General features: G+C 33.1%; 1 protein-coding gene across 8 annotated transcripts; it reads right to left on the bottom strand.

Annotated features, from left to right (window-relative positions):
* Nucleotides 1-461: 461 nt before the first annotated feature.
* LOC149410826 (uncharacterized) lies at nt 462-26,550 on the bottom strand. Of its 8 annotated transcripts, XM_089648062.1 has the most exons (9): nt 26,439-26,485; nt 25,267-25,358; nt 13,788-13,907; nt 13,023-13,144; nt 12,141-12,302; nt 10,757-10,870; nt 8,995-9,021; nt 6,917-6,958; nt 462-3,435 (listed from the first exon to the last, which is right to left on the bottom strand). In XM_089648062.1, coding segments are annotated over exons 3-9 (537 nt in total). In that variant the 5' UTR covers nt 13,789-13,907; nt 25,267-25,358; nt 26,439-26,485; the 3' UTR covers nt 462-3,366. The 8 variants fall into 8 exon arrangements, 7 of the variants coding, with proteins under 7 accessions (XP_089504188.1, XP_089504182.1, XP_089504184.1 ...); XM_089648056.1 differs by lacking the exon at nt 25,267-25,358 and having other exon boundaries at nt 26,439-26,550; XM_089648058.1 differs by lacking the exon at nt 25,267-25,358 and having other exon boundaries at nt 6,917-6,940; nt 26,439-26,550.
* Between the last annotated feature and the right edge of the window lie 23 nt (nt 26,551-26,573).

Here is a 26,573-nt window from a genome sequence, read left to right as displayed (position 1 = left end):
TTCATTCCACTCAATTCCCCTGTAAGATCCTGAGTTATCGCCACTTTAATGTAACATTATGAACACATCCTTTCGCATAACATCAACCTGAGAAATTCCCCTGGATCACGTTAGATATTGTCAGTCGTCCAGAAACCAGTGCGATGTTCATAAAATAAATTAAAAAAATGCATTTAGATAACCAAATTTGTCTTGTATGTTGAAGTGATCATTCAATAATGTGCAGCTTTTCATCAGCTAAGCACAAGATTTGTCAAGAGGCCGCTACAGACGGTGAATGGTTTTTTTTACCCAGTAGTTTATCTATGGTTTTTAAGAAAATATGTGGAAAGGGATCAAACAGGCTTGACTAGGTGTTGGCCGAGCCTATACGGCTTAGTTTTTCTTTGTGTCTAAAATGGGGTTGCTGTGGATGTTGTGAAATAGGATAAGAGGTTTTGGGAAATAAACTGAGTCCAGATTTAATAAAAAAAAACATATATTTGTCATAAAATTCTGCCATTTCAGTGATAAGTGTCGCCATCGGCGTAACAACAATTTTAATATAATCAATAAAAAATAAAACACAATATTCTTTTGTTTTGATAATAAATGACAACACTATCAATACAGACAGTTCTTATTTGAGAACAACATAAAATATCAACAGTTTATTATTTTGTACATGTATAAATTTGTCAAAATTGAATCTTGAGTTTACAAAATGAAATTTAACAATAGTAATTTTGCCCTGCAAATAATAACAATTAAATATGAAATATCCCCCAACTCTGCAATTCCTTTCCAAGTGATTTGATCACAAACAGGATATCTGTTAAGTTTTAATACTGTCTAGTTTTACTGTACCATAATTAAGAGTTGTCTCCATTATAAAATTGAACCTTAGCGTAAACTTACATCTAAAACTTGGGTATTTTGAGAAACTAATTTTTGAGTATTTAGTCAAAACTACAGAGGGATGGTTGGATTACATAAGATCTAATTCCTTTTGTTATTTGTACATTTTTTTTACTTACAGTAAATACAATGTCTTGTATTTCCATTCAAGCAATGATAATTAAAACAAATATGTTTCACTTGAGATGCTAAGTTTTATCGAGTGACATCAATTTGTGAGAAAATTTAATTTCGGAAAAAAAATTTTGGGCAAGTAATTAATTATACGTAATTTATTTAGACATTAATATGGAGTATTCCTTACAATGAAAGGCAATTTCTCACTAACTTATTATAAAGAGCGTCATTGTTTGGGCTCTTTGTTTTAACATGATTTCCATAACCACTTTTAAAGATGAAAATAATACTTATTTGGAATTTAATCAGAGTTTTAATGATTATAAATGCTGATCGGTAAAAATATAGGTTTAGCTTTTATGATGAATTTAGCAACGCAATTATGTACCCATATTGTTATTGTACGTTTATCCCATCACAGTACTACTCCGTTAGGGAGAGGGGAGAGCTCAGAGCTCCGAGGGTTTTAAATATAATACATAATATATTATTGAGAATACAAAAGTTTTGATGGTTTTTCATGCAAAGTAATAACTTACTTGGGACTAAGAACTGTCAGATTGAAGACTTTATTTTTAATTTTCCTATGAATAAATGAGTTTTTTTTTTAAACTTTAATTGCTTTTCAGTATTTTATTCATTCTTTTTTTTTATCTGCAATACTTTATCATATACATATAATATATATAACATTACTTACAACTAATTGTATTAAATTAAATACATGTGTCTGCTTCGTCGTCACTCGTGTTTTTTAGTTGTTAACCGGGAAGGCGCATCATAAATGACTAAAGGGATGACGTGAGTGGAATAACATCTCCCGCTTGTAGTTCGTGATACGCACGCGTGAATGTTAAACTATTAAAAATAAATGGAATGATTCTTTTTTTATGAAATATTATTGCATTTTTTCCAGTATTAAATTTTGAATACCAAAGTCGATTGTCCGATAATCTTACTTAACCAATTTATGACTTGAGGATTTGTCCTTCCACCCAGGGCATCGCTAAATAAAAAAACATTCGAAAATCTCGGTGAAAGAACGCTAAGGGTACAACTAAATGAGAAAAAACAAATAAAATCAAGTGTCAAATTTTGTTGTTAAAGTTCACCTTAATCGTTCTTCCCTACAAGTTTCCACCGGGATGTACACAATAAAAATTGTATAAAATTAGCATCTTTTAATATTCGAGTAGGAAAAATATTCATCACATGACTGCAAAATCATTCTAATAATTGCATAGAAGAGATTAAATTTTTTCTATGCATATTCACTGTCTTATTTATTCATGTTTTATTATCCCTAAAACGCTTATGCACCAATGTATTACGGATAAGATGACAAATTTGAGATACATGTAAAGTATAAAAGGTCATGGGGGCAGTTTTACTGTTTTGTGGCATATGACGTTGAAAAAGTGGATGGTAAATGCAGAATCGTTAAGCGGTCGAGTGACTGTTGATTGGCGAGTTCTAATAGGCAGAAGATTATGATTTCATTTGGCATATTTCCATTGATCAATGTAAATTTGTAAACACTTCTATTAGAATAATTCTGCAGTCAGGTGATAAATTCACTATACATAATTTAATAATTTGTTTTCATTACCACAGCGGGATGCATTGTATGATATCAAATAATACTAGTAGAAATTTGGCAAAGCGCCATGTACGAAATGGCAGATTAATAAAAGTTTATGACCAACTCGTAAAAATGAATTTACATTAATATTATCGTCCTCGTAATAGAAAACAATTGCCACTGGGAATTCGTTCCATCACAGATATTTCTTTTATACATTGAATATACAAAAGCCAGCGGCTAAAGTCACTAACCATTATATGTACATACACATTTGACTGGGTCCATAGCAGTAAGGTTGTTATCACGCTGCTTTACGGAAAATACAAACAAATCTAATTTAACGCTTTACAACTCTGACCTAAGCATTTCAATTGATTGAAAATAAAGAGACTCTGACTCACACTTCTAGCAATTTAGTAAACTTAGATTTAATTTGTTAACATCATACTTATTGATGAAACACAACAATGCCAGAATAGATTAACCTGTTAACAGTGCGACCCACGATTAGTTAAAAACATTAATATGGTTTCAATATTTAATATTTGAATGTAATTTTATTATTATTCTAACGCATAATCTTCTATTGTTGAGAACGATAATATTGATTTGGTTGGGCCTTCCCGGCGGTTTGATGATTTAGATTACAATTACCGGCTAAGAGAGTAGGATAAATCGATCACACATGCGGCTTTCAGTCCTCGACCAGTCACGCATCACGCATGCACGCTGGGGGCGGGCGCCCGCAGATGAGATGGGCCGACCGACTACCAGAAGGTGTAGCCCCCGTCAGCGCTGCCGGCCAGGAAGGAGCCCTTCTTCTGTGACAATGCGACCTGGCAACATTCAACACACTACATTAACATAGAAACTACAAACTTTTTCACATAATCATCTTTTTACTAATTAACTAAGGACACAACACCACGGATAGTAAAAACAAAGGAAACGTGCTGACTGTCATCAAGTTAGACCAAACTGCACAGATTACCAACGTGGCTATGCAATCAAAAGCAGATTCGATTTAAATGATAATGATGTTGGCGACACTAATAACGATTTCGTTCAAATAATGATCCACGGGCCAATCTCCCTTGTTTTTATTATCTATGCATACCAAAGATAGCTCTAGCCCTCTACCTCTTTGATAAAGGGTGTACAAAACAGAAAGAGAGGTTATAACAGCTCTCAGAGGCAGAGAGCTTTTAATTATTATCTTATAGAATCAAACTGATCTAAGGGGGCATATTTCACCTGTAAACTTCAAGTAAACTGTAGATATTCTTTTTTTTTAAAGAAAGACAAATAACCTGACAATATTTAAAAATCCCCATCACTACAGTAAGCGGAAAATGTTGCTTGCGTCATGATGCCTGGGTTGGACCCAGACGCAATACCAACTCAGTCACTGACCACTCTACAATGTACTACATGTTTCACCATCGCTAAGTAACGCTACCCGTCAAGTAAATGTCTGTTTTTACAGCCATGTTGATCGTATCGGTTAAAGTTAATGGACGAGTTGTTATTTAACAGTCCACTAAGAGGTGGTGAAATATCCCTTAAAGATGTTACTAGAAAATGGAATACTTTCCGTGTACTAAATATACATAAATAGGTTTGACTGTAGTTGACAATAATTAAGCAAATGTAAGTTTAAATACTTTTTAAATTCAATATTGAAAGTGTAGGGAACAAAGATAAATTAAAACAAAGTCTTATTTGAGTGATTTTAATGTGTTTTCCATTGCATTCTAACTAATAAATATTTCAGTAAATGATTAAACTCAAATATGTATATATTTTTACCAAATAGAGTGATTGATACAAAACTACATCCAAATGAGTATAATCAGATGTGGTTTCACATCTGTGGCAGATTAATATGTATTAATTTTATATCGAGTATCAGTCACTCTGCACAAATATACATTTTAAATCTATTTTTAAATTATCAAAAAATATAAAAATCACAGATCCAAGACAAGAATCAGGCAACGAAGAAAATGTTCTCAATTTGGCAAAACAAGAAATAGAAAACTATTTCAAATAATTATTGTAATTGATCAAAGAAAATTTACGGCACAAAATATTTGTTGCCATAAGTCTAATTTTTAAAATACCCTTTAACCACTCTTATTAGAATAATTTATGGCCTGTTTACAAGAGACCAGTGTAAAAAATGTGCGGATTATGCCTTCAAATTATCTAAATGGTTCAGTTTCCACTAAACCACTATACCAAACACCGGCCTTGTATAAACGGGCTATTATAATAATTAAGAAGGTGAGAAAGCCACCAAATTTATTAAATAAACTTAAGATATGTATTTGATTAATAAATTATTTAATTTCTACAATAACTAACAAACTTGTCTGTATTTAAAATTTATTTTTATCTGATAGATAAATAAAACAAACAGAGGTTTGCATGAATTCAAAATAATTAATGATTTTGTGACTTTTGCCAGGTTTTAATCAATACAATTTATTTTTATAGCAATCAATCAAAGCTTTCATTTGGATATGAAGTTATAAAAAGGCTTGGTTGAATTTAAATTTTATTTACAAACTTTACACTAAAGAATTGGGAAACAGTGGTTTGATATTAAGTTAGCAAGTGGACTGACGTTGGGTCTCTTGAGCATTCTAGTTTTATCCTTATTAAAATAATTTGCGATGAGATTTTGACCTCAATGTTTTGAAAAATGTGTGAAAAACAAAATCAACATCGCTCGGGCTAATAAAACTTTAAATTCCACTATTGATTAAAATATACCCAAGAAACGAGGCCACTAAACAAGAGTATGCCCTAATCTGGCTTAGTCTCGTGGGAAGTTGTATAATCAACTGGAGGGAAGTTTAAAAATTTAATTTCAGAAAGCCGTGAAAATCTCAATAATGTTTTTTTTAATTAATTTTTAGATTAAAAATTTCAAATGACTTAATACAATTCATAGCAATCTTAACACATGGTTTGTGGGAGATAAGTGAACATGTTTTTCGCTATTATTTTCCGATTCAAAATAAGGTAAAAATTTGAAGTTTTATTTGAAAATATGCAATAGTTTGCAAGTTATTTCTATTTTACTTCACAAAATCTAATTTCGTGTAGAATTTTTTTGAGTGGAATGGTTCAAAAACGCCCGCAAACATTGTGTTAATAAAGAAATTAACTTTCACCTAAAACCAATTTGTATAAATAACAGATAAAACCATTTCTAAATGCGTGGGCTCCATCGTAAAACTTATCGAGTTAATCACATAGTTATATTTGAATCAGATTTTGGCAAACGTGGAAGACAAACGCTTTTAGACAAAATTCCATCAGAGTTTAGGCAGCAACGCATCGTCAACTGACCTATAGTACTATATAAAACAAATATGATTTAAGATTTTTCACAACCAAAAGTAACATTATGATTAATTTTTGTGTTATTATGCCTTGTTACGCTTCCTCCTTCCTTAGCCAACACTTTGAACAGCGTTAGTGTTCATCATCAGGGCAGATGTGTAGATTATGGTATGTAAAGTGTTGTGCGCGTCAATACTATCATTTGTTTAGGACCGGTATTTCAGTTTAATGAATGTGGTTTTCGGCGTTTAGTTTTGCATAACCACATTTATTTAACTACTTATTATACTGAAATACCGGCTCCAAATAAATAAGAGGATTGACGCGTGCTTATTGGTATCACTTCTATATACACAAACTTGGCTACAATCTGCCCTGATGATGGACACTGCAACGCAATCTGAAACGCTGGCCAAAGAAGAAGTATGCGCAACATGGTGTATTAACCCAAAAATTAATCACAATAAGGATAGAATTTGAACAATTCATCAAATTTCAAAGCTAATTTTAAAATTCTGGGAAAGTTATATTCAAATTCTGTTAATATTTCAATTCTGTGAAGCAACTGACCCGTAATTATATAATGACAGAACTTGAATAGGTCTTTTACGGAACTTGAAATGAACATCGAAATTTGATGAATTGTACAAATTCTGTGAAACAACCCATCCTAATATTCAAGTTCTGCAAAAGTCCCATTCAAGTTCTGTAACTATTCAAGTACTATGAAACAATCGGCCAGTGGTCAAATAATAACAGAATTTGAAATTTTAATGAATTGTTTAAATTCTGTGAAATAACGCATTGATTATGAAGACTATAAGATCAGTTGAAGGTTTGCGCTGTTGGCAGTTAGTATGTGAAATCAAGCGGTTACGATGTGATGCATGAAGATGTGTTTGATGGTGGAGGAGAAGTGGAAGGTGATAACAGTTAGTGGCGATGCACCCGGTGAAGACTGACCTGGTGGTTGGCCATGGCGGACAACTGGGGAAAATATTCAAGCTTTGGTCAACAGTAACATATGAAAAACAAAAACACAGTTCACGGAGCCATTAGCAATGCACAACAGACAGAAAAACAAACATACGTACATACATAGGCCTCTGACACCAGATTAGAGAATCAATTTACACAGCACACTATCAACGGAAGAAACAAAGCTAGAATGATACTAAATACGTACAACATTAACCCTACGGCAGTTAACAAACCACCCAGTTACATGTGATTCTACATCCCCAGTACATAAGTAAGCAAGAACGCATTTATCCCTAGATAGTTTTAGTCCCTCCTGAACATTTTTACAAATGGTTCTTCGGCGGTATTATAACTTGTGGTCATTTTTTTGCAGTGCGAATACCTCAGAAGAGTTCCAACTGTTCCCAACAGTCCAGAGCCAATAGGACTATGGCATCCCCAATTAATGTTTGTTGCGAGGCTGAAGGTGGTGGAGGGTAAGGATAGGGGAGAGGAAGGTTGGGAAAGCACCTGGCTATTCAGATCTGGGTATCAAAAATGGCTAAAGACATTCAAGCAACGTTTGGATTCAGAATAGTGATCTTTCACCAGGGCAATACTGAGAATATATTATTAAAATCTGGACTAAAATAGAAAGTAAAAGGCTTGCTGCAGTCTACTGTAGACGGCAAATTGATAAGTTGAATCTCTACAATATCTTTTTAAAATTTTATTGTTATAAAATAACCCTAAAAAGCATGTTTCCTCACATTGATATTATGCTGGCATTATTTGAACAAAAACCAGAGAAGGAAGAAAGAACATAATTGACATCTCACGTTTGTGTCCATTTTATAAATAACAATTAGGAATCGAACCAATGTTTTCTAAATTAGTAGATTGATGCATTCACTAAACCGTGTTATGGCCAGTTACTTTCGCCTATAATATTTTATATTTATAAAGCTTCTCTGATGTTGTCCAAATAATTGAAATAATTATTGCATTACAGAATGAGTCGTCTAAAACAAAACTCGGGTTAAAATAGGGAACCTCACAATAATACTGGTTTATAATACAGAATCAATTCATTTGTTGAGATGTAGTTTGGGACAGCTCTACTAGAGCGCTATCTACAAGAAGATGGTTTCAAGCAAACAGAACAAACCTCAAAAAACACCTAAATTTAAATATGTTCAAACATACGGGTTGTTTCAAACATCGTCACATTTGATTGGCAATCAGCTGCATTTGAATATATTAATGGTTTCCATTGAATGCCTGCTTCAGCTTTAGATCTGCGATCAGCCGTCAAACATAATAATCATGTATCATGTTGTTATGCTTGTCAGCTGATTACAATTTGATCAAAAAAGGTAAGATCAGGGAGAAACGGGGAAAAAGATCAAAGGTTAAAAATAGCGATGATCGTTGAATTAAATGTGACAAAGTTTTAAACAACCTAACCTAAGATTGATAATATTTACAAAGATGCGCAGTACATTAGGGTTTGTTTTATTTGCAGTGAATTGATTTCTACTCGTAGATAGCGTTTTGGCAGAATGAATAAATATTAAGGACGGGTTGTTTCGGAGAATTTGAACAATTCTTCAAATATCAAAGTTAATTTTCAAGTTCTGTGAAAGATTTTTTCAAGTTCTGTTATTATGGCAGTTCTGTCTACTAGCCTATAATGATATGATAACAGAACTTGAATAGGACTTTCACAGAACCCGAAAAGGAAAGTTGATAAATTGTTCAAATTCTCCAAAACAACCCGTCCTTAAGATGAGTTGTTTCAAAGAATTTGAACGATTCATAAAATTTCATTGTTGATTTTCAAGTTCTGTGAAGGTTCTACTCAAGTTTTGTTATTATATAATTATTGGCGATTTCTTTCACAAACCTGAAATAATAACAGAACTTAAAAAGCAACTTTGAAATTTGATGAATTGTTCAAATTCTGCGAATTCGTCGTAAGAATTTTATCAAAATGAATATTGATTTTACAGTGAGGGATAATATTATAAATTAAGTATTGAAATATTTCAAAGCTTATTAATGGAGTAAGTTGTAAGTACCTGTGACGCATAGAGGTGGTTCGGGACCTAAGAAAATAATTGACAACATGAGTTTTGAGCACAGAAAGCCACCACAAACATCTTAAGCGCCATTGAGGACATTCATGAGACAACGCAGTAGTCCAAGAGAGGGGTCACATGTCACATCATCGTTCTAGTATCTTCTGACTTTTATGTTTACATACAATCAATTCTCACGCATCTTGATGCATGCGAAGGAAGATTTTTCAACGATGACGATATGTACGTCCTCTCTCTTGGACTACCATAATATTTACAATTATTCCATAGGATAAAAGCCACAAATCGTTATCCTCACCAACAATCAGATATTTTCAAGACCTCCCCCATGTTGATGATGAAAATGTTCTGAAACGTTGGCAAGGAACCAAAAATAAATCGACAAGCCCAACTGTGAGTATTTCATCTGCAAATCTGTCACTTTTTCACAAAAGCAAATGTTTTTTCGTACACCATCTTGTTTACCTGAAGCAGCAAAAACTCACGAATGGTGAGCTCTGGCTTCATGAAATTTGCACATTTGTAATTTACAGGTTAACATGACTATTTCCATTATGAACGGTATAAAGTTTTTAGTGGAAAGCAACAAGTTCACAGATAAACACCTTTCGGCAAGTCCATATTAATACAAACTTATATTTGAATGGCGCTTAAGATTACTTTGGTATTAAAAACAATTTTTAAAATAAAGCTAAAACTCTAAACAATTTTTTTTAAAAATTATTATTATACTATACAGGAATTTGAATCAAATAATGGTGTTTTATTTTAGACAACCCATTTATGTTGTTTCAAAATCATGCAGTGCAGAATAAAATGTGAGTGAGGTTTTATAAAAATGAAGTGAGGTTTTATTATAACAATGAAGTGAGGTTTTGTAACAATGAAGTGAGGTTTTATAACAATGAAGTGAGGTTTTGTAACAATGAAGCGAGGTTTTGTAACAATGAATTTAGGTTTTGTAAAATTATGTGAGAGTAGTATTCTATTAAAAAAGGTTATTGGAAATAAATCCAGAATTCTACACAAGAGGAAGAATTGTTAATAGAAAATCTAACAATAATTCAAAATGGTTAATTTAATAAAGCATCTCAAACAATAAACCGCTGTAATCAACACGCTAACAAATACATCAGAACATACAGGTCAACTTTTCAGTAATTGCAAACTGACACACATTCTCTTGAGTTCCTTTTCTGTTCAGGAGAGAAAGAGAAAAGTTATGACTGTTTTGCGCTCGAAAGTAAACTATACAACAGTAACGCTTGGATAGTAAACCAAGGACAGCAGTTGTTTTCTGTCATGCATTAAAATATGTATTTTTAAAATTGTTATCCGGTAAAAGTATCGCCTGCTACTAAAATTAACCTGTAGTTCAGATTACCAAAGTTGTACTGTAATAAAAAAATGATAAAGCAACAGAAAAGACAGAAGCCATGTACAATTCCCAAACAATAACAGATAAAGATTATAAACTTTCATTGGAAATATATATTTTTTTTAATTTCCAGACAGAGGAATTTAAAAGGTGATTTTGAAATAGGACTTAAAATGCATTTCCAATGTAAGTCTCAACTCCCCACCAGAGAGTGCAAATGTGCAAATGAAGAGTCAAGTGAAGGGGTAACCAGATAAAACAGAACACAATAAAGGTTAATTTAATTTTTTTCCTTCACTTTTCTTCTTCTGTTCTGTTTTGTCATGTAACCAAGTGTAGTATAATATGGGTAATGGTATTGACCTGGTGTCCAGCCATGGCGGCGAGCTGTGCCGGGGATGGGGGCACGCCGGGGGGCGCGGGGGGCAGGAGGGGCTGTCCCACTCCGTCAAACCTGGCTCCGGCTTCAAAGCCATTCTGCAAACACAATAGTTCCGCGTTAGACTAGCAAAATATGTACATGTTTCCAAGACCTGCAATATTAGCTTCAACTCCAGAGCTCCATAAACTTACAGACTAGTTGGCCAGTCATACAACTTAAAATGCTATTAACGGCTGTTGTTCCCAATCCTACTGATTAACAGTTGCTGAAAATTTGGCTCAACACTGCTCAAATGCACAACAACGCTCTTTCCAACGGAAAGGTGACGACTGAGCGATCAACCAATTTAAGGAAGATAAACTACTGGGTTAAGCTTACCTCAGTAAATGAATAGTTATAAAAAGTGTCGAAAGAGTGAAAAATATTCGATGCCAAGACACGGTGGCGTTAGATATGTTTGTTTAAAAAAATATAAAATATCGGTTAATGTATTAAAGTACTTAAAAAAAATTATATGCATTAATAATAAATACAATAATTAATTTTTCAATATTAATTTAGCACGAAAAGTGAAAGTTTTTACATTGATATCATTTTATTGTCTATGAAAGTGGGCAGGGCCACTAAGATAATCAACAGTAAAGATATTTGGAAACAGGCGAATTGAACGTTACTGAACAAATCACTTGGCTGATCGGAGCCTGAGATTGATCGTTCGAAAAGTTGGGAACAACGGCCGTAAGTTCTTTAAATGAGCCTAATTGAGCTTTAAATTTTGAGTGTGAATACAATGCTAATGTTTTCACTAAGGATTATCAAGCAGACAAATACTAAAGCCAATGCAAGAAGTCCGAAAACAGGTCTCTTTAACCAGTGGAATGATGATGGATCTTTGAAGAACATGCGAGCATTCTAATATTTTCCTTTTTAGAATAATTTGCGATGCTATTTTCACCTTAATTCTTCGAAAAATGTATGAAAACCAAAATCGACATCGCTTGGGCTAATAAAACTTTAGATTCCACTTTTGATTTTAATGAATATTTTATACTGCGGCCATCAACAGGTTGAGTAAAATTTCGGAATCAGGCCGCTAACAATAACACTCCTTATGTAGATGGCGATAAGGTTTGAATTCCCGCTAAACACCAGCCGCTTGTCTAGATTTATGCAAGAAAAAATGTCGCCAAAAAGTGGATTTTATTTTATTTTGTGAAGTTCAGGCACAAGTATTAAAATTTTCTAAATAAGTTAAATTGTCACATTATATAAAAAAACCATAACCGAAAAGGGGTTAGTAAGTAGGAGATATTTAAAATTTGAAAGCAGTATTTAATGAAAAGATGTAGTGATGGTGTGACTTACGGGGATCATGATGGTGGGCCTCAGGGGCTGTATGGAGGGCTGCATGGCGGCGGCAGCGGAGGCGGGGTAGTACGGGTAGTACTGCACGGGGTATCCGATGTAGCCGGGGTAGCCGGCCGCTGCGTACATGGCCGCTGCCGGGCTGTACATCTGCATACCGTACTTTACCATTAATCAACATATAGACTGCTCCTTAAGGCAAAACTATTTAAAAATCCTATCTTGGGAGCCTCTAGCAACGGGGCAAAAACTATAACTTGCACAAGATGTTATTCCAAAAGATGGCAATAATACTATTAGAGTTGTAATCGTCACACATCTACACAGTACAGCAGGTGAGAATCAGCGGCACGCAGTCCAAAGAGGCTCTGTAAAGCTATGCATGCTCCGAGAAAAGAAGGAACTTAACACTTTTCCGTTAGAAATGATTTGAGATTTTCACGGCAAAAAGTATTATGGTGGTGCGCTACCTAATTTAGTCAACGTTTCAGACAACATTGTGTCCATCATCATCGCAGATGTATGTATATGGTTACACATCTACCCTGATCATGGATACTGGAATGCTGAAACTTGAATGCATCTTTTCTCTCCCCCGAGGTAGATAGTTGTTTCTTGTAGTAATTAAGATGAAACCAAGTGTTATTTTATTAAAGCCGAATACAAAAATTCTGCTGTTTATCCTTCTTATTGCATATTTTTATGGAGCTTGCAGATCTTTACAGCATCTATGGAATACATGCCCCTGATAACAAATCTGTAATGTGAAAAGTGACAAAGAATAGATTAAATTATTGGTATCAGCGAAAGGTTCTTGGTTGAAGTTTTAAGTTTGTCCAAAATGTAACGATGTTGTGATGATGAAGGGGTACAGATCCTCACCTGCTGGCCGATGTTTAGGGGGGGATGGTGGGCGGCGAGCGCCTGGTCGTAGGAGGGCGGGGGCGCGTACAGCTGCCCGGCCGCAGAGGCGGGGAATACTCCGTACGGGGCTCCACCCGGCACTGGACATAGAAAGATCATACGAGACCTACTTGCATTATCTGTACATGTTTATCGGGGACACTATTACAGGCGTACATATTAATGATGATCATTATTATATTGGTACTAACTTCATTATGTGATGTGGTGACCCACTGGCCAATAACTGTTCAGTAAGTTCCGTCTAGCAGAGTTAATGTTTTTCAATCAATGATTGTATTCATTTTAAAAACATTACAAAATACAATTTTATTTGCGTTTTTAAAGATATTTGAGGAAAATAAATATATAACAGCAGATTTTATATGAGCAGCAACAATACTTGCCGTTTAAACACTGCTTTATTGATCTTAAATACAAACATCAATATCCAAGTGATTATATTTAACAACGATATAGCTCTCTCTACCAGCACGACCATTGGCAACTTAGTCCTGCAGGCTGGGAGATAATAGCAGTCTATGCTGTCGGTGACGAAGATAATCATTGTGATTTACAGTTTTGTTAAATTACTTTCATATTACTTCTTCTCTAGTGGCAACTATTTGTTCGAAACCGTAAGTATGAAAATATTGAATGAGGAAAACAAAGATTTTCCACATTGGTCCCGATATGAATGAAAAAAAAAGCATAGTGTAAAATGCCGATAAGTGTGGTACTCACTGTAGGTGTGGTGAGCTCCTCCATACTGAGGGGCGGCGGCCGCGTGCTGCGGGGGCGCGGGCAGGAAGGGGCCCTGCGCCTGCGGGGGCGCTCCGGGGAAGGCTCCCAGCGGGGGGGTCACTGCAACCAACACACCTACACTGAGCATCCGGCAACTGTTCACCCACACACACCAATAGTAGGGACTATCTGGCTCGTTTGTTACACTGGTTGAGGCCAAGTTACGAATGACGCCTAATTATGCTGTGCCACCATTTCTAATTACGTTTAACTTTTCGGTTTCCTTACTGATGAAATAATAGCTTGTTCAATGGTGGTGGATTGAACCAGCGAAGCCTAAATGCAACATGATGCTTTGGACCACTGGGCAATAGGCTGATCCTTGAGGAATTCTACATACTTATAGATCATTGAATAATATGTATTGGAAAACTAGGAGTATAACCAATATATAAATACATGATAAGTATTCATCTTTTGGCCATGTTTTCAATGCTGGAATAGCAGAAATACCGTTGTACTTTATCATAGCCAAGAATGAACCAATTATTGTTAGTTGAAATAGATAAGGTTTACCCTGCAGACTGCTCTGGGCGCTGGCTTGCTAAGGCACTGATAATAACTAACACCTAAAACAACACCATTGAGGTTTTTACTAGCACCAGGAGCCGTTTAGCTCGTAGTATTAAAAATCTGCTCGTGTCCCACAAAAACGGCGTGTTCTTGTGTCATGAAATTAGCTGCTTAAATATTTTTATTTAGAATTTCTAGGTCAATCCAACTAATTTCAGTTCGCAATGTCATTTCCAATGCCGGATTTTCTCAATTGTTGAAAGGAATGTTCAAATTCGGGCAAGGCCGTGCATAAACTTCTCAATAACAAATGGCTGAATTTGAGGAAGTGAGAAATTAAATTCTATTGCCGAAACGACTATTGCAGTTTTTGTTCCTTTATTTAATTAGGATATGAAAAATAAAGGCCCCATGACTCATTAGTGACGTCATTTTGTAAAACATCTTTATTGGCCGTGGGAACAAAGTGTCTATTAAAATGGTGGAAAATGCTAATATTTTCGTTCAAAGTACAAAAATATACTTTTAACTATCAACTATTGCGCAGCAATTTGCTGACGAAGATGAAAATAACTTTTATAAATAGTATAAAATGAAGTTGCCATCCGCACCTGTCTGCTTGTGCGCTTAGTTCTTCTAAACTACCCAACGGATTTTGATAGGGTTTTCACTATCATTTAGAGAATGTTTTCCGGAAGGTTTACATATATAATACATGCATATTATATTTATAGAAAGTAGAGAAAAGTCAATGTTTTATAATAAAGTTGTAAAAATATATTTTTCGGCACTACATTGCTAAAGCTGCCTAAACATTATGAGATACATCAAAATGATGTACTAAGGAATTGTATATTTTGAAAAGGCCTAGAGAAAAGTCCATCATGGTACATGTGTATCTCTTAAGAATAACTCCCAGCAACGTCGGAGCTAGTTAAAAATAATTTGATCCCAATACTGAAATATAATATATCAGACAAATACATTATTCTAAGATGGGTGGTAGGTGTGTATTAAGTATTTCATTAACTTAAAAACCTGCAACCAGTGTGACATATAATGATGAAATTTTTAAATATTTAAATTCAATTCAACCAACTCACGTCGCTTTTATATTACAATAAAGCCATTTATTTTTATTGAGAGTTGTAAATCTAAATATGTCGAAATCACACCAAGAACTATAGCTATGTGAATCTACACTTGAAAATCAGAAGGGGAAATTCTTTTAAGAGGGATTATAAATGAAAAATAAAAATATACAAAGCAAACTTTCTCGGCAAACGGGTTAAAAATTATTATTCAAAAACTGCAAATTTACTTGGGGAAGATTCAAAACTAAAATTATTTGTAACAAAATATAAAAAAAAACATCCTACTTCAAAAATTATAATTTTTTTTTTAATGTGAAATTAATTATTATTTTAAATGGCACCGTTAGAAAAATAGACGCTGACGTTTTCCTTTTTTAAAATTAAAGCGAAGATCACAATTAAAGTATATTTTTATAAGATAAAAAATAATGGGCAACTTTTAAAGAATTTCAGTATTTTCGCTTTGATTTTAAAGTTCATATAATACAGGCTCAATGTGTTGAAAGAAAACGTAAGAGAATCCAGATCAGAGCGGCCGGCAAGTTTCAAGACTATGGGAGAATTGTACACACATTTATTTCATAGTTGAAATACAGTAATTAATTTGTAAAAACAAGTGTCATGTCAGGTCAAAGTACAGTGAAAAATACAGCAAAGCTATTTTGGTTAATTTTCAATAGAGGGCACTCGATACTCCAATCCGACGCGCGATAAATTTCCGTAAATTCAATTTCATGCACTTAACACAACACATCGGAAGGAAATATCAAGTGCCTCCACGGTTTATACAATAACTGCGCAGTTCTGCATCAAACCACAAAAACACTATTTACTTTAATAAAACTTTAACATAAATCTTTCAATATTACAATAATAATTAATGTTTAAGTAAAAAGAAGATTCAAAATAATAGAAATGGAACTGCTTCTGATTATCATCAGTAAATGGCAGCGAATGTTTCATTTTTATTTATATGAATATCATCATGTTGGCACATATCATCATGTTGGCACACATAAATATGAATATCATCATGTTGGTAGATATAAATATGAATATCATCATGTTGGCATTTGTAAATATGAATATCATCATGTTGGTAGATATAAATATGAATATCATCATGTTGGCACATATAAATGTGAATATCACTGTGTTGATAGATATAAATGTTTGTAGGCAAATTTGGTTTGGTTGGACAGGGAAGTGCGCAAGTTATTTGGGTTGTATTTATAATAATACCAAAGAAAACAGTCCTTCAAGTATATTAAACACAGGAAAACACCTAGTAATAATTATTATTGTACTGAAGTACTAGGGTTCAGTTCCAAGGTGTCACGATGATCTTTGCCATCAATTAAAGTTGGTAATATGTTGCAAATGACGCTACAATACTATGTATTTAGATATTATTATGTTAAAATAATCGCATTTGATATTACCATTCATTCATACAAACTGGCACCAACAATCTTTATATCGAAATATGTACACAGCACATTTTCCATACTTCAAGATGTTTAAAGAAAAGTAAGAAATGCAATCTAAAGTTTGAGTGCAGTCTCTCGCAGCACTTTGCCACCACACAGGAAGCTTATGGCGCAGCTACGCCAATCCACCAATACTATAATTACTGCCTGGATGGAGTCCCCCTGATGGCTCGACGAGAAACAGTCAAATATCCTCCATAAATGATTAACTAACTAACAATCTCGCCGTTTCCCCGCAGGGGTGGGACGGTAGAGGACGGACCACCAAACAACTCGGTCTTGGGATACACTCCTTAGCTCATTCACATTCATACATCGTCTCACACATACTCTTAATAATAACCGGGTGGCGGTATAGTTCTTTTGTCATTACATTGTGCAGACAGAGGCACCCTTGTGAGGTATTACACCAAATGAAAATGATAAAATTCACGTCGTTGACTCCCCAGATTGTACATTCTGTGGTCTAGAAGTGGGAACTTTAGATCACATATTTTTTGGTTGTCCCTCTCTAAACAAATATCCTCTCTTCTATCAAGCCTTATCTAAAATTGCCTCCCCTCCATTCAACATCTCATCTCTTCTAAGTCTGAACTCGACTCCAATTTTCATTATAATTTTGAAATTTGCCTATTTAAAGAAAATTAATATTTAAATTCACCATTCATTTCTCAATAATTTTAAATGATGGCCAAGAACACCCTTGAAGGGTGAAAGCCAGAAATAATGGAAAGAAAAAAAAGCAACGGGAATTTCTTTCTGTAGCTGGCCCTACAGGAACTGCCCCAAGTCCTTTGTCAGTGCTTATTCCGGTCATTTCTACTTGTCACATGTTTTCCGTTTCTTCAATGTTCCATTTCGATAGTCAAAATGTCCTTAAACTTAGTTTTGAAGTCTGTGTAAAGTACATTTAAATGTTGAACGTCATTATCCTGGACGTTTTTCAAAAACAAATTGGGGAACTAGGAAAATTCGCGGCTTCCAATGTGCAATGTTTTGCTTGAATGTATTAATTAATTCTGACTAGAAAACGAACGTAGACTCTATTTATATACCTCAATTAACAACTTTACGAAATATAAAAATGCAAATAAGTAATTTCTCAGTCTATTATATGTGTGTTAGGTCCATTGTGTCATTTACGGAACTCCTAAATGTTGAGTTGAGGTAAATGGGGGTCCGCTCGTTTGTACCCCCATTTGAATCTCGTGGACCCCCAAATTTTTTTCACGCTGACATAGACCCCCAGCAAGCCGATATCGACCCCTGGGGGTCCATATAGACCACTTTGGGAACCTCTGCTCTAAATCATGTATCAATAAAATAAATAAATAAAATTAAAGCCTGGCCACTAAATCATTCACAAAGAAGTATTCTTAAATCTCAAACTGAACCATTTTAACATTCATACACTTTCAATACATAACAAAAATAAAAGTACAAAGACAAATTAATATGAAAAGCTAAACTTCATTGAGAGCAAAGATCAATTAATATTCTGAGAAAATGAAAATTTAATACAATGGCATTTTTTCTTCTTATACTAATTTTACAAAATTTACCATTACCAGTTGTTGTTTGTTCACAATTTTTCAGAATATAGGGCATATTGACGGGATGCACAACCAACAGAAGGTTCCACCGGGGTGGGGAAGAAGGCATGCCATCTGTTGGTTGAGCATCCCTGTTTCATGGCTTTTTAAAACTAAAATTACAAACAATTTCAAGCAAAGAGGACCCGCCATTTTAATAAAAAACCGACAACCTGAAAAAAAAAGAGTTACAAAATGGCGGGTCATGTTTGCAAGATACGTCAAAGCAAAAACAAGAAATAAAACAAAGAATTAAATGGACCATAGAGGCGCAAGCCTTCATGTTGGTTCAGTCCAAATGTCACTTCGATATGCTCTTTGACATAATTGAGTTCTTTAATATACGTCAAAGCATACAACACATTTGACATTCAAATTAATGATCATTTTACTTGCTAAATTCGAAGATGACTTTTTATTAACTTTTTTTGCATTGACGTTTTTCATAATAGGACAGTTCAGAGTGCAAAGAAGGCAAGTCTAAATAAGAGTAAAAAAATAAATAAAAAAGAGAGAGAGAGATAGAGTGTATAATAATAATAATAAATATAAAATTCTAATACTTTCTAGTTGCTAGAGTGAGATGTGAATATAAAAAATCTGCTTTCATCATTAATTATTATTATTATTGGATATCTTTACGGCCGTCAATTTATGTTTACGATGGAATACATAATATTGCCGGCGTAAAAAAAGTATGAAAGCGACGAAAGAAAAAAAAAATGAGTGCTATCGGCAAAAAGAGACTAAATTAATAATTATTGCATGAATAAAAAAAATAATTGTAAAATAATGTTGAATGCCGCTCTCTTTGGGAAAACGTTTCTTGCCACATTTTTTGATCCGGTTCAAACTTAACCACCATTAGCACATACAGTAGACAAAATACCCATAATATAATGTGCTCCGAGAACATAATCCATGAATGTATAATGTATTTATTTATTTTTTCCCTTTCACTAACAAGCTTTTTATTTCCAGAAAAAAAAATTAAAATAACAATTTTCACTTAGTTAACTAGAATTTTAATTCTATTGCATTGTGCTACAGTACGATGTTAATCACTTTCAATGTGTGTTATCGTATATGTATTACTTTTGAATGTGTGTTGTTATCTGTGTGCTATAATTGTCTTGTACTTTTGAATGTACGTTATCGTATTGTTATGTGTTTGTGTACTTGGGACGCTTTAGTAAGTTCTATGATTGTATGTAAGAGTCTGTTATTTATTTTATATAACGGGAGATATTGAATTTAAGATATAAATATATTCTATTATAATTGTATATAGAGATAGAACCTGCAGACAAGCAGCCATGTGGCAGCTTCGTGGGACTATCTACACATTGTCTAAAAAAAAAAAAAAATTTAATAATTTTCAGTCAATAGTCTTTAAAAATTTAAAAAAAAAAAAAAAAATGGTAACAAATTTCTTCATTTTTACAAGAATCGGTCTTTTATCAGATTTTTCTTAAAAAGAAAGAAACATTACCAGATTACAAATAGCCTGACAATATTTAAATTGGAGGATGGAGGATTTAGCTAGCGGGTGAATTGAACCCACAATACCTGGGTGGGAACCCGACGCATTTGTCTACTCTGCTACTAACCGATCTAATTAAACCTGGTGGCAGCACTCTTACTCTCTTGTGTGTAGAGCACAAGACAACTTTATGGAACTGAATAAATAGGAATGATTTTCCCTGTATCTGTCTGTGTCCAAAGAATGTGACATTCAACCTAAATATTAAAACTTTACTACAAATGAAAAAATATTTTAATCAAAATAAACAAACTTATGCAGATAACTTTAAAAAACCTTTAAAACCCATGGATTTCAAAATTGTGCCTTTTTCCAGTCGGTTATCAAGATAATAAATTGGCTGGAAATTCGACAAAACAAATTTTTTAAAAAGAATAAGAGAAATACAGAAAAAAAGGAAGGATATGAAATAAAACAATAAAATATAAGGAGGATAGGTTCAGTGGGTCTTTTTAAAAACAAAAAATAAAATTATCATGCTCGAATCATTATTTGGAACGTTGCATAATTATTCTCATACATTTTAATATTTTCTTTGCAAATTTTAGAAAAGAAAAATAATTATGCAATGTTGTAGTGCAAAAAATGTAGGCCTAAAACAAATATAAAAGCTCATGCACATAAAAATTAAAGGATTAAAAATAATCAGCATACACTCCAAAATCTATCTAAGTATTTGTAGCATGTTGTGCATCGTTCATGCATGCCTTGGGAAATTCAAAAGGTCAATTTTATCTCAATGTAATAGTGAAAACACCTTCCCAACAACCTAACACCTTTATACACGGTGCCAGAAGTCCACAGGGATAATACACCAGACTTGTATCTGTCAATTTTGAAGTATTGTCACAATTTCTTTCTTGCCCCGTTAAAATTAAGAATAACAAGTAAATTCCATAGACTCGGCTAGCTTTCCATCTATTTTCAAATTGATCTTATATTATCTTAAATAGAACTTATGGTTTGAATTGAAAAACAAATGGAGAATTCGCAGACGTCTATGGAAACAGTATTTGAAAAAAGAATCAACAGGAAACCATTTGAAGATTGGAGCAATAGTTAAGTGTGAATTTATAGTTTTTAAAAAATACTTCTGAAATGCTCCGAATTCGAAAATAATTTCCTGATAACCTATACTTAGCCTAAAATCAAAGTAACGACAATCCTTAAATATTATTTAAAAAGGTGTGCCACGCTCAAGGCGCAAGACTGCAGACTAATGTTGCCATGGACATAATTACTATTATCAAACCATTACCGAATAACCAGTATATTATTGACAAAAAAGAATGTTACAATTTTTAAACGGAAATATTCTTTTCTGCGAATAAGTTATCAAAAATACAATTTTTCTTATTAAATTCACGGTATTAAATTAGTTTTCGGTAATGGCGAGTATAATGAGCGCCGAATGCGAGAGACACCTTTTTGCCACCAAGTTGGAATGCAGCAGTTGTGAAATGTGAAATAGTTATACACACAAATATTTATATATATTTATAATATATAGACTTTTCAATTTTCTGTATAATTCGGAAACATATCTTTCGCAAAATATTTTACGGTTCAGGATTTTTTCGGTAATTAAATATTCATTATTTAAGTTTTGCAAGAAATACATTTACCAGGACATTTTTGCAGTCGCATTTTCGTTAATAACAATAATTATATCCAAAGGAAAGGGATAAAAATAGGCATAAAAAAAACAACTTAAATATAAAATGACGACGAAAATTTCTAAAGAAATATCAACGAAAATGTAAATTGCAACAAAGTCCTTTAAAGTACGGTATAAAAAATATTTGTTTTAATTAATTCAAAAGACAGCGAGTCCCAGCAACCATCGCATACTGTAAACCAATTTAATAATTTTCAAAAGTAAATTAAAAAACAGTCAATTCATCTATGGAGCAAAAACACTGTTAAAAGTAATGTCTTATTTTATATTGTTCGAAGTCTGAGGATGGTTCAACCATACAACTAATTACTAATAAATCACTCCCTTTCCGCGCATACCAAAAGACATGTATCTTCACACCTTTTGCTTGCGGGCTAGCTATAAAACGAATTTCTTCTACGTAGAGCGATTTTCTGATTGTTATTGCAGTATGGTAAATATTGAACCTTACCGAGACAGTTTCACAGCTGTTATATAGGAAAAAAATTGTTATATGAATTGAAACATCCTTTAACTTTAATGTGAAGTGTTTTAAAAACATTCATATACTTTATTGTGAGGCAGGTGATCTCAGTTTATGTTGATTTTAGTATATTCATATTTTTTGAACAGGCAATACTGATACCACAGATTTACAGTGAAAAATCTTCAATTTTTATACAATAAATTAAATTACTTTGTGAATATAATATAACTTTGAATCAATTGTAGCAATATTACCTGTAGAATTGTACAAATTAAAGCATGCATAGTCAATTATTTGAGTTAACCATTCTGAATTTTCATAGATATAAAACCAACAACTTAAAAATCAAATTTTATCGAGTTCATTTAAATATATAATTAAAAGTAATTCATGATGGCCGCCCAAATAATGTAGTTATATTAACTCAGTAACATGTTAGTACGCAGTCACCATTCAAACATAAAAAGAAAAGGCATTTGAAATCTGCCAAGTCCTTCTGCATACATATTTATCACATTTCAGATCGCAATGGATGACAAACTATTATTATTCACAGAAATATGAATTTCCATAGATTTATTGTGCAGTGTAAAGTTAACAAACTATTATAATTCACAGAAATATGAATTTCCAAAGAAGAACAATTTATTGTAAAACTTAAAAAATTTATCAACTCTTTTTCCGGAGAAGGTAATAATGATATAATGAAAAATCTATTTATAATAAAAGTATTTAAAATTAATTAGTGAGAATCATTATCCATTGCAATCTGAAAAACATTTTTTAATTATTTCTATTAATAACGGGTTAATTTCCTTGCCATAATACGTGTAAAATAAAAGATAACACAACATTTTTGAAAACAAGAAAAAAGTTATTTTTTTAAGGGTTTATTTCAGAAATCAATAAGATTTGGAGGTTAGATCTTGGGTCTGTACCATTCCCTACGATACAACAAAGACCACCAACTTTTCTAAGCATCTGTTGTTTACAAAATAGGTAGCTCTAAACGCGTGTGGGACGAGAAAATGATAATTTACGATATTGGAACATCTGTGAAAGATGTGGCAATGCAAATGGGTCGATCCAAACCTTGACACCCCCGCAAAAGTGAATCAATTACAATAATAATAATATAAAAATGACATAATATAGTTACAGCGGACAGGCGATCTGATCCGTGTTGTATTGTGTAGGCAAACCAACTAGCTAACGTTTTTAATAGAACAGAGTTGTAAATTAATCAACAGCAAGAGTTATTTGCATGATGCTATGAATGGGGGACAATCTGTCAAGTAACATTAAAATTAATTTAGTGCTTTCAATGCGTAATAAATACAGGGAAGGGGAGATTGATTAATCAAATATGCATATTGAAGTTTATAAAACAATTTTAAGAGCATAATAAGTTAATAATCTGTTATAATCTCCGTATGCCCAAATCTCTGTATGGAAAATACTTAAAGACCACCATTCAGAATCCCAACGTTGCTTGAAATGGCTTTAGCCGTGTTTGGTGACCAGATCTTAATAGCCGGGTATTTTCCCACTACCTTCAACCTAACATACCCCAAATGAGTTGGTCTGGACGGTTGAGGGCAGTTGGAATTTTTGTGCGGTATTCACACAATATCACGAAATTTGCAGTTCTTTTTTTTAGTAAACTGTAAACCCTACGATTTATAGTACAGACCCTAAACATAACTCGAGTTGAAAGTTGGTAAATGAGAATCGAACTTGATTCGACTGACCGCTAGTCGAGCATTACAACTAGCAGTCTATTTACTATATTCAGCTGGCATTATAATTTCTATCATTGGCTATGGTTTTTAAATAATCAATACATTTTCTAAAAGTGAGACGGATACCACATTGTTTGCTCCATTTTTATTTAATTGTTGAAAATGTAGTGTGGAAACTCATGTGAAGCCGGGAAGTAACTAGTAGTATTCCCAACAGAATCTAATTAGCGAGATTAAAAATTGTTTCAAAAATGTTATGCATCAAAATTAGCAGTGAAATAAAATAAATAACGAAAATAAAAAAAAGGTTCACTTGCCCAATAATCTTTCGTACCGGAATGAAGATCGACAAAGATCAACAAAACACTAAAAATAAACAAATTGTTAAGTTCTAATCACGTCTAGAGGTTTATCATTGCCGATCTTCTCTATTATACGAGGCAGGCGGGTAGGCACCTTTGGTCAGGAATTTTTATGTTATTTTTTTTATTAATGGCAACACTGACCGTAGATGATAATATTAAATCTTAGTTTTAAAAACGAAATAAAAAGGGGGGAAATGTGAGAAAAATGCAGTAATTATTAAAATTATTTTAAATTATTGGATTGATAATAGTAAAAAGAGATAATAAATTAAATTTTCTCATATTTGTTATATCAAAAAGACGAAAAATATTTATGAATATCGTATTCAATAATTCGTAAATATTGCGTGACTGTTTGATAAATCCCCCTCAACACAAAAACTAAAAAAAATAACAAGCAGTTAGCCATACCCCAAAAAGAAAAACAAAATTAACACACCAAGACATTTAGATTTGTATTTAAAACATGTTATTTGCTTCAAACAATCATTCCCCAAAACTGTTGCAGGCCATTTATTTAAAAAAAATCAATTGCTAGGTGATTAAGCACCTTAAATATATTTTCTTCTTTGTTACGAATTATTATATCCTATGTTATCTATGGAACTAATTCACAGATAGTGTGAAAAAGCGATCAAAGCTTAAGTGCCGAGCGACAAAAATGTGTTTAATTACAAAATAAGCTAGTGGAAATAGCACAACTAGTCTTATTTCACACTATTCATAGAATATTCCCCTTATTTAACCAATTTTACAACACTATAACGCCGTATATAAGTTTGAAAATGGCAGACTTCAACTTTTTTTTTGAGGAATGACTGATTGTCAGATGTGTCATCCAAATACATGAATACTTAACACATTAATATGTATAAATATATATAGGTATTAATGTAATGATTATAATGTATCAGATATGTATATATAGCATCTCACACTCATGTTTTTATTGAGACAAATTACGTTGGAACGTTATCCCGGCGACTTCGACGGCTGCTCTGCGTAACCATTCACCGACTTTACACCCGCTGTAAGGAACATAACACACAGCGTACAAATGGTTAAAATTATACATAACTCGAACCAACAATAATTATCAATGTGGCTCCAGGTTGATAATCAATAAATTACCACCTGAAGAAACAAATCACTCCGGAGAGAAAACAACTGAACCTCAACCATTTACCAACAAGATGGTTGCTCGAGATTCCAAATTTGATTTTTTTTATTTAGTATTACCAGAACAAATGGCAGTCGGGTACTTCTTGAGCACTGGCTGGAATTGTAACAATCATTAGATTATTGGTTCGCAAACCCCTCCTGCAAATGCTCAAAAAGATCCCTTTTTGTTTTATTTTTAACCAAAATCGATGCCATTTTAGAAATTAAAACCCCGATAAAATGACGGTAAGGATTGTACCCAAAAAAAATTAAGACAATCGGGATAACAATAAAAAAATACATAGTAGGGCTATACATCGATGTTCTGAATTGAGTTAATAAATATAGAAAAGGGTTGATATTTTATGTAATAAACTGTTTAAATACTATAAGACGGATAATATAATATGACTTGACAAAATATTAATGTACGCAGTCGACAAAGAAAATTTTACGATACGAAAGTATTGATTTTCAAGCGAGTGGACCATTGTAGGCGTCGGGTGTAAATTTGCGCATTTCTCTACGGAAATAAATTAAAAGATTTATGATCAAGCGAATGAGCATCTGCAAAGAAATGATTATGATTCAGCAATAAATATTCAAGTAAAAGTGTATTGTGAAATTCTCTACCAAAAATGGCATCCATTTTGATTGTGTGGGAACAGTTTTATTGATTTTACGCGGTAACAATATTAATCTGGCGAAAAACCCTACTTCCGCTCACAAATCAACTCAAAAAACATCAACAAATGATATTGCAATATCCGAGCTCACCCTGATTGTGAAATATCATTGTTTTCAACGTGAATAGAATGACATTTGTCAAAATGTCAAAAAAATTTGGGCGTTATCTGAGGATTCGGATATAAAAACGTTTCAAATGAAAAATAGTTGTAATAAATAACTAAAATTTAGATATAACGTTTAATTTGTACACTCTATACCTTTCTTGTCAGCCATTTCACTAAATTTGTTTTAATGTAAAAAGTACGACTTCACAGTAACTGCAGAAACTCGCGTTTGTCAAAAGATGGATGCAAAATCCCCGATATTGCGGTCAAATATGCGATGACAATATG

The sequence above is a fragment of the Hesperophylax consimilis genome, chromosome 27 (genome assembly GCF_061612785.1).
Source record: "Hesperophylax consimilis isolate HC1 chromosome 27, BYU_Hcon_1.0, whole genome shotgun sequence".
Lineage (NCBI taxonomy): Eukaryota > Metazoa > Arthropoda > Insecta > Trichoptera > Limnephilidae > Hesperophylax > Hesperophylax consimilis.
This window is presented reverse-complemented; position numbering and strand designations above follow the sequence as displayed.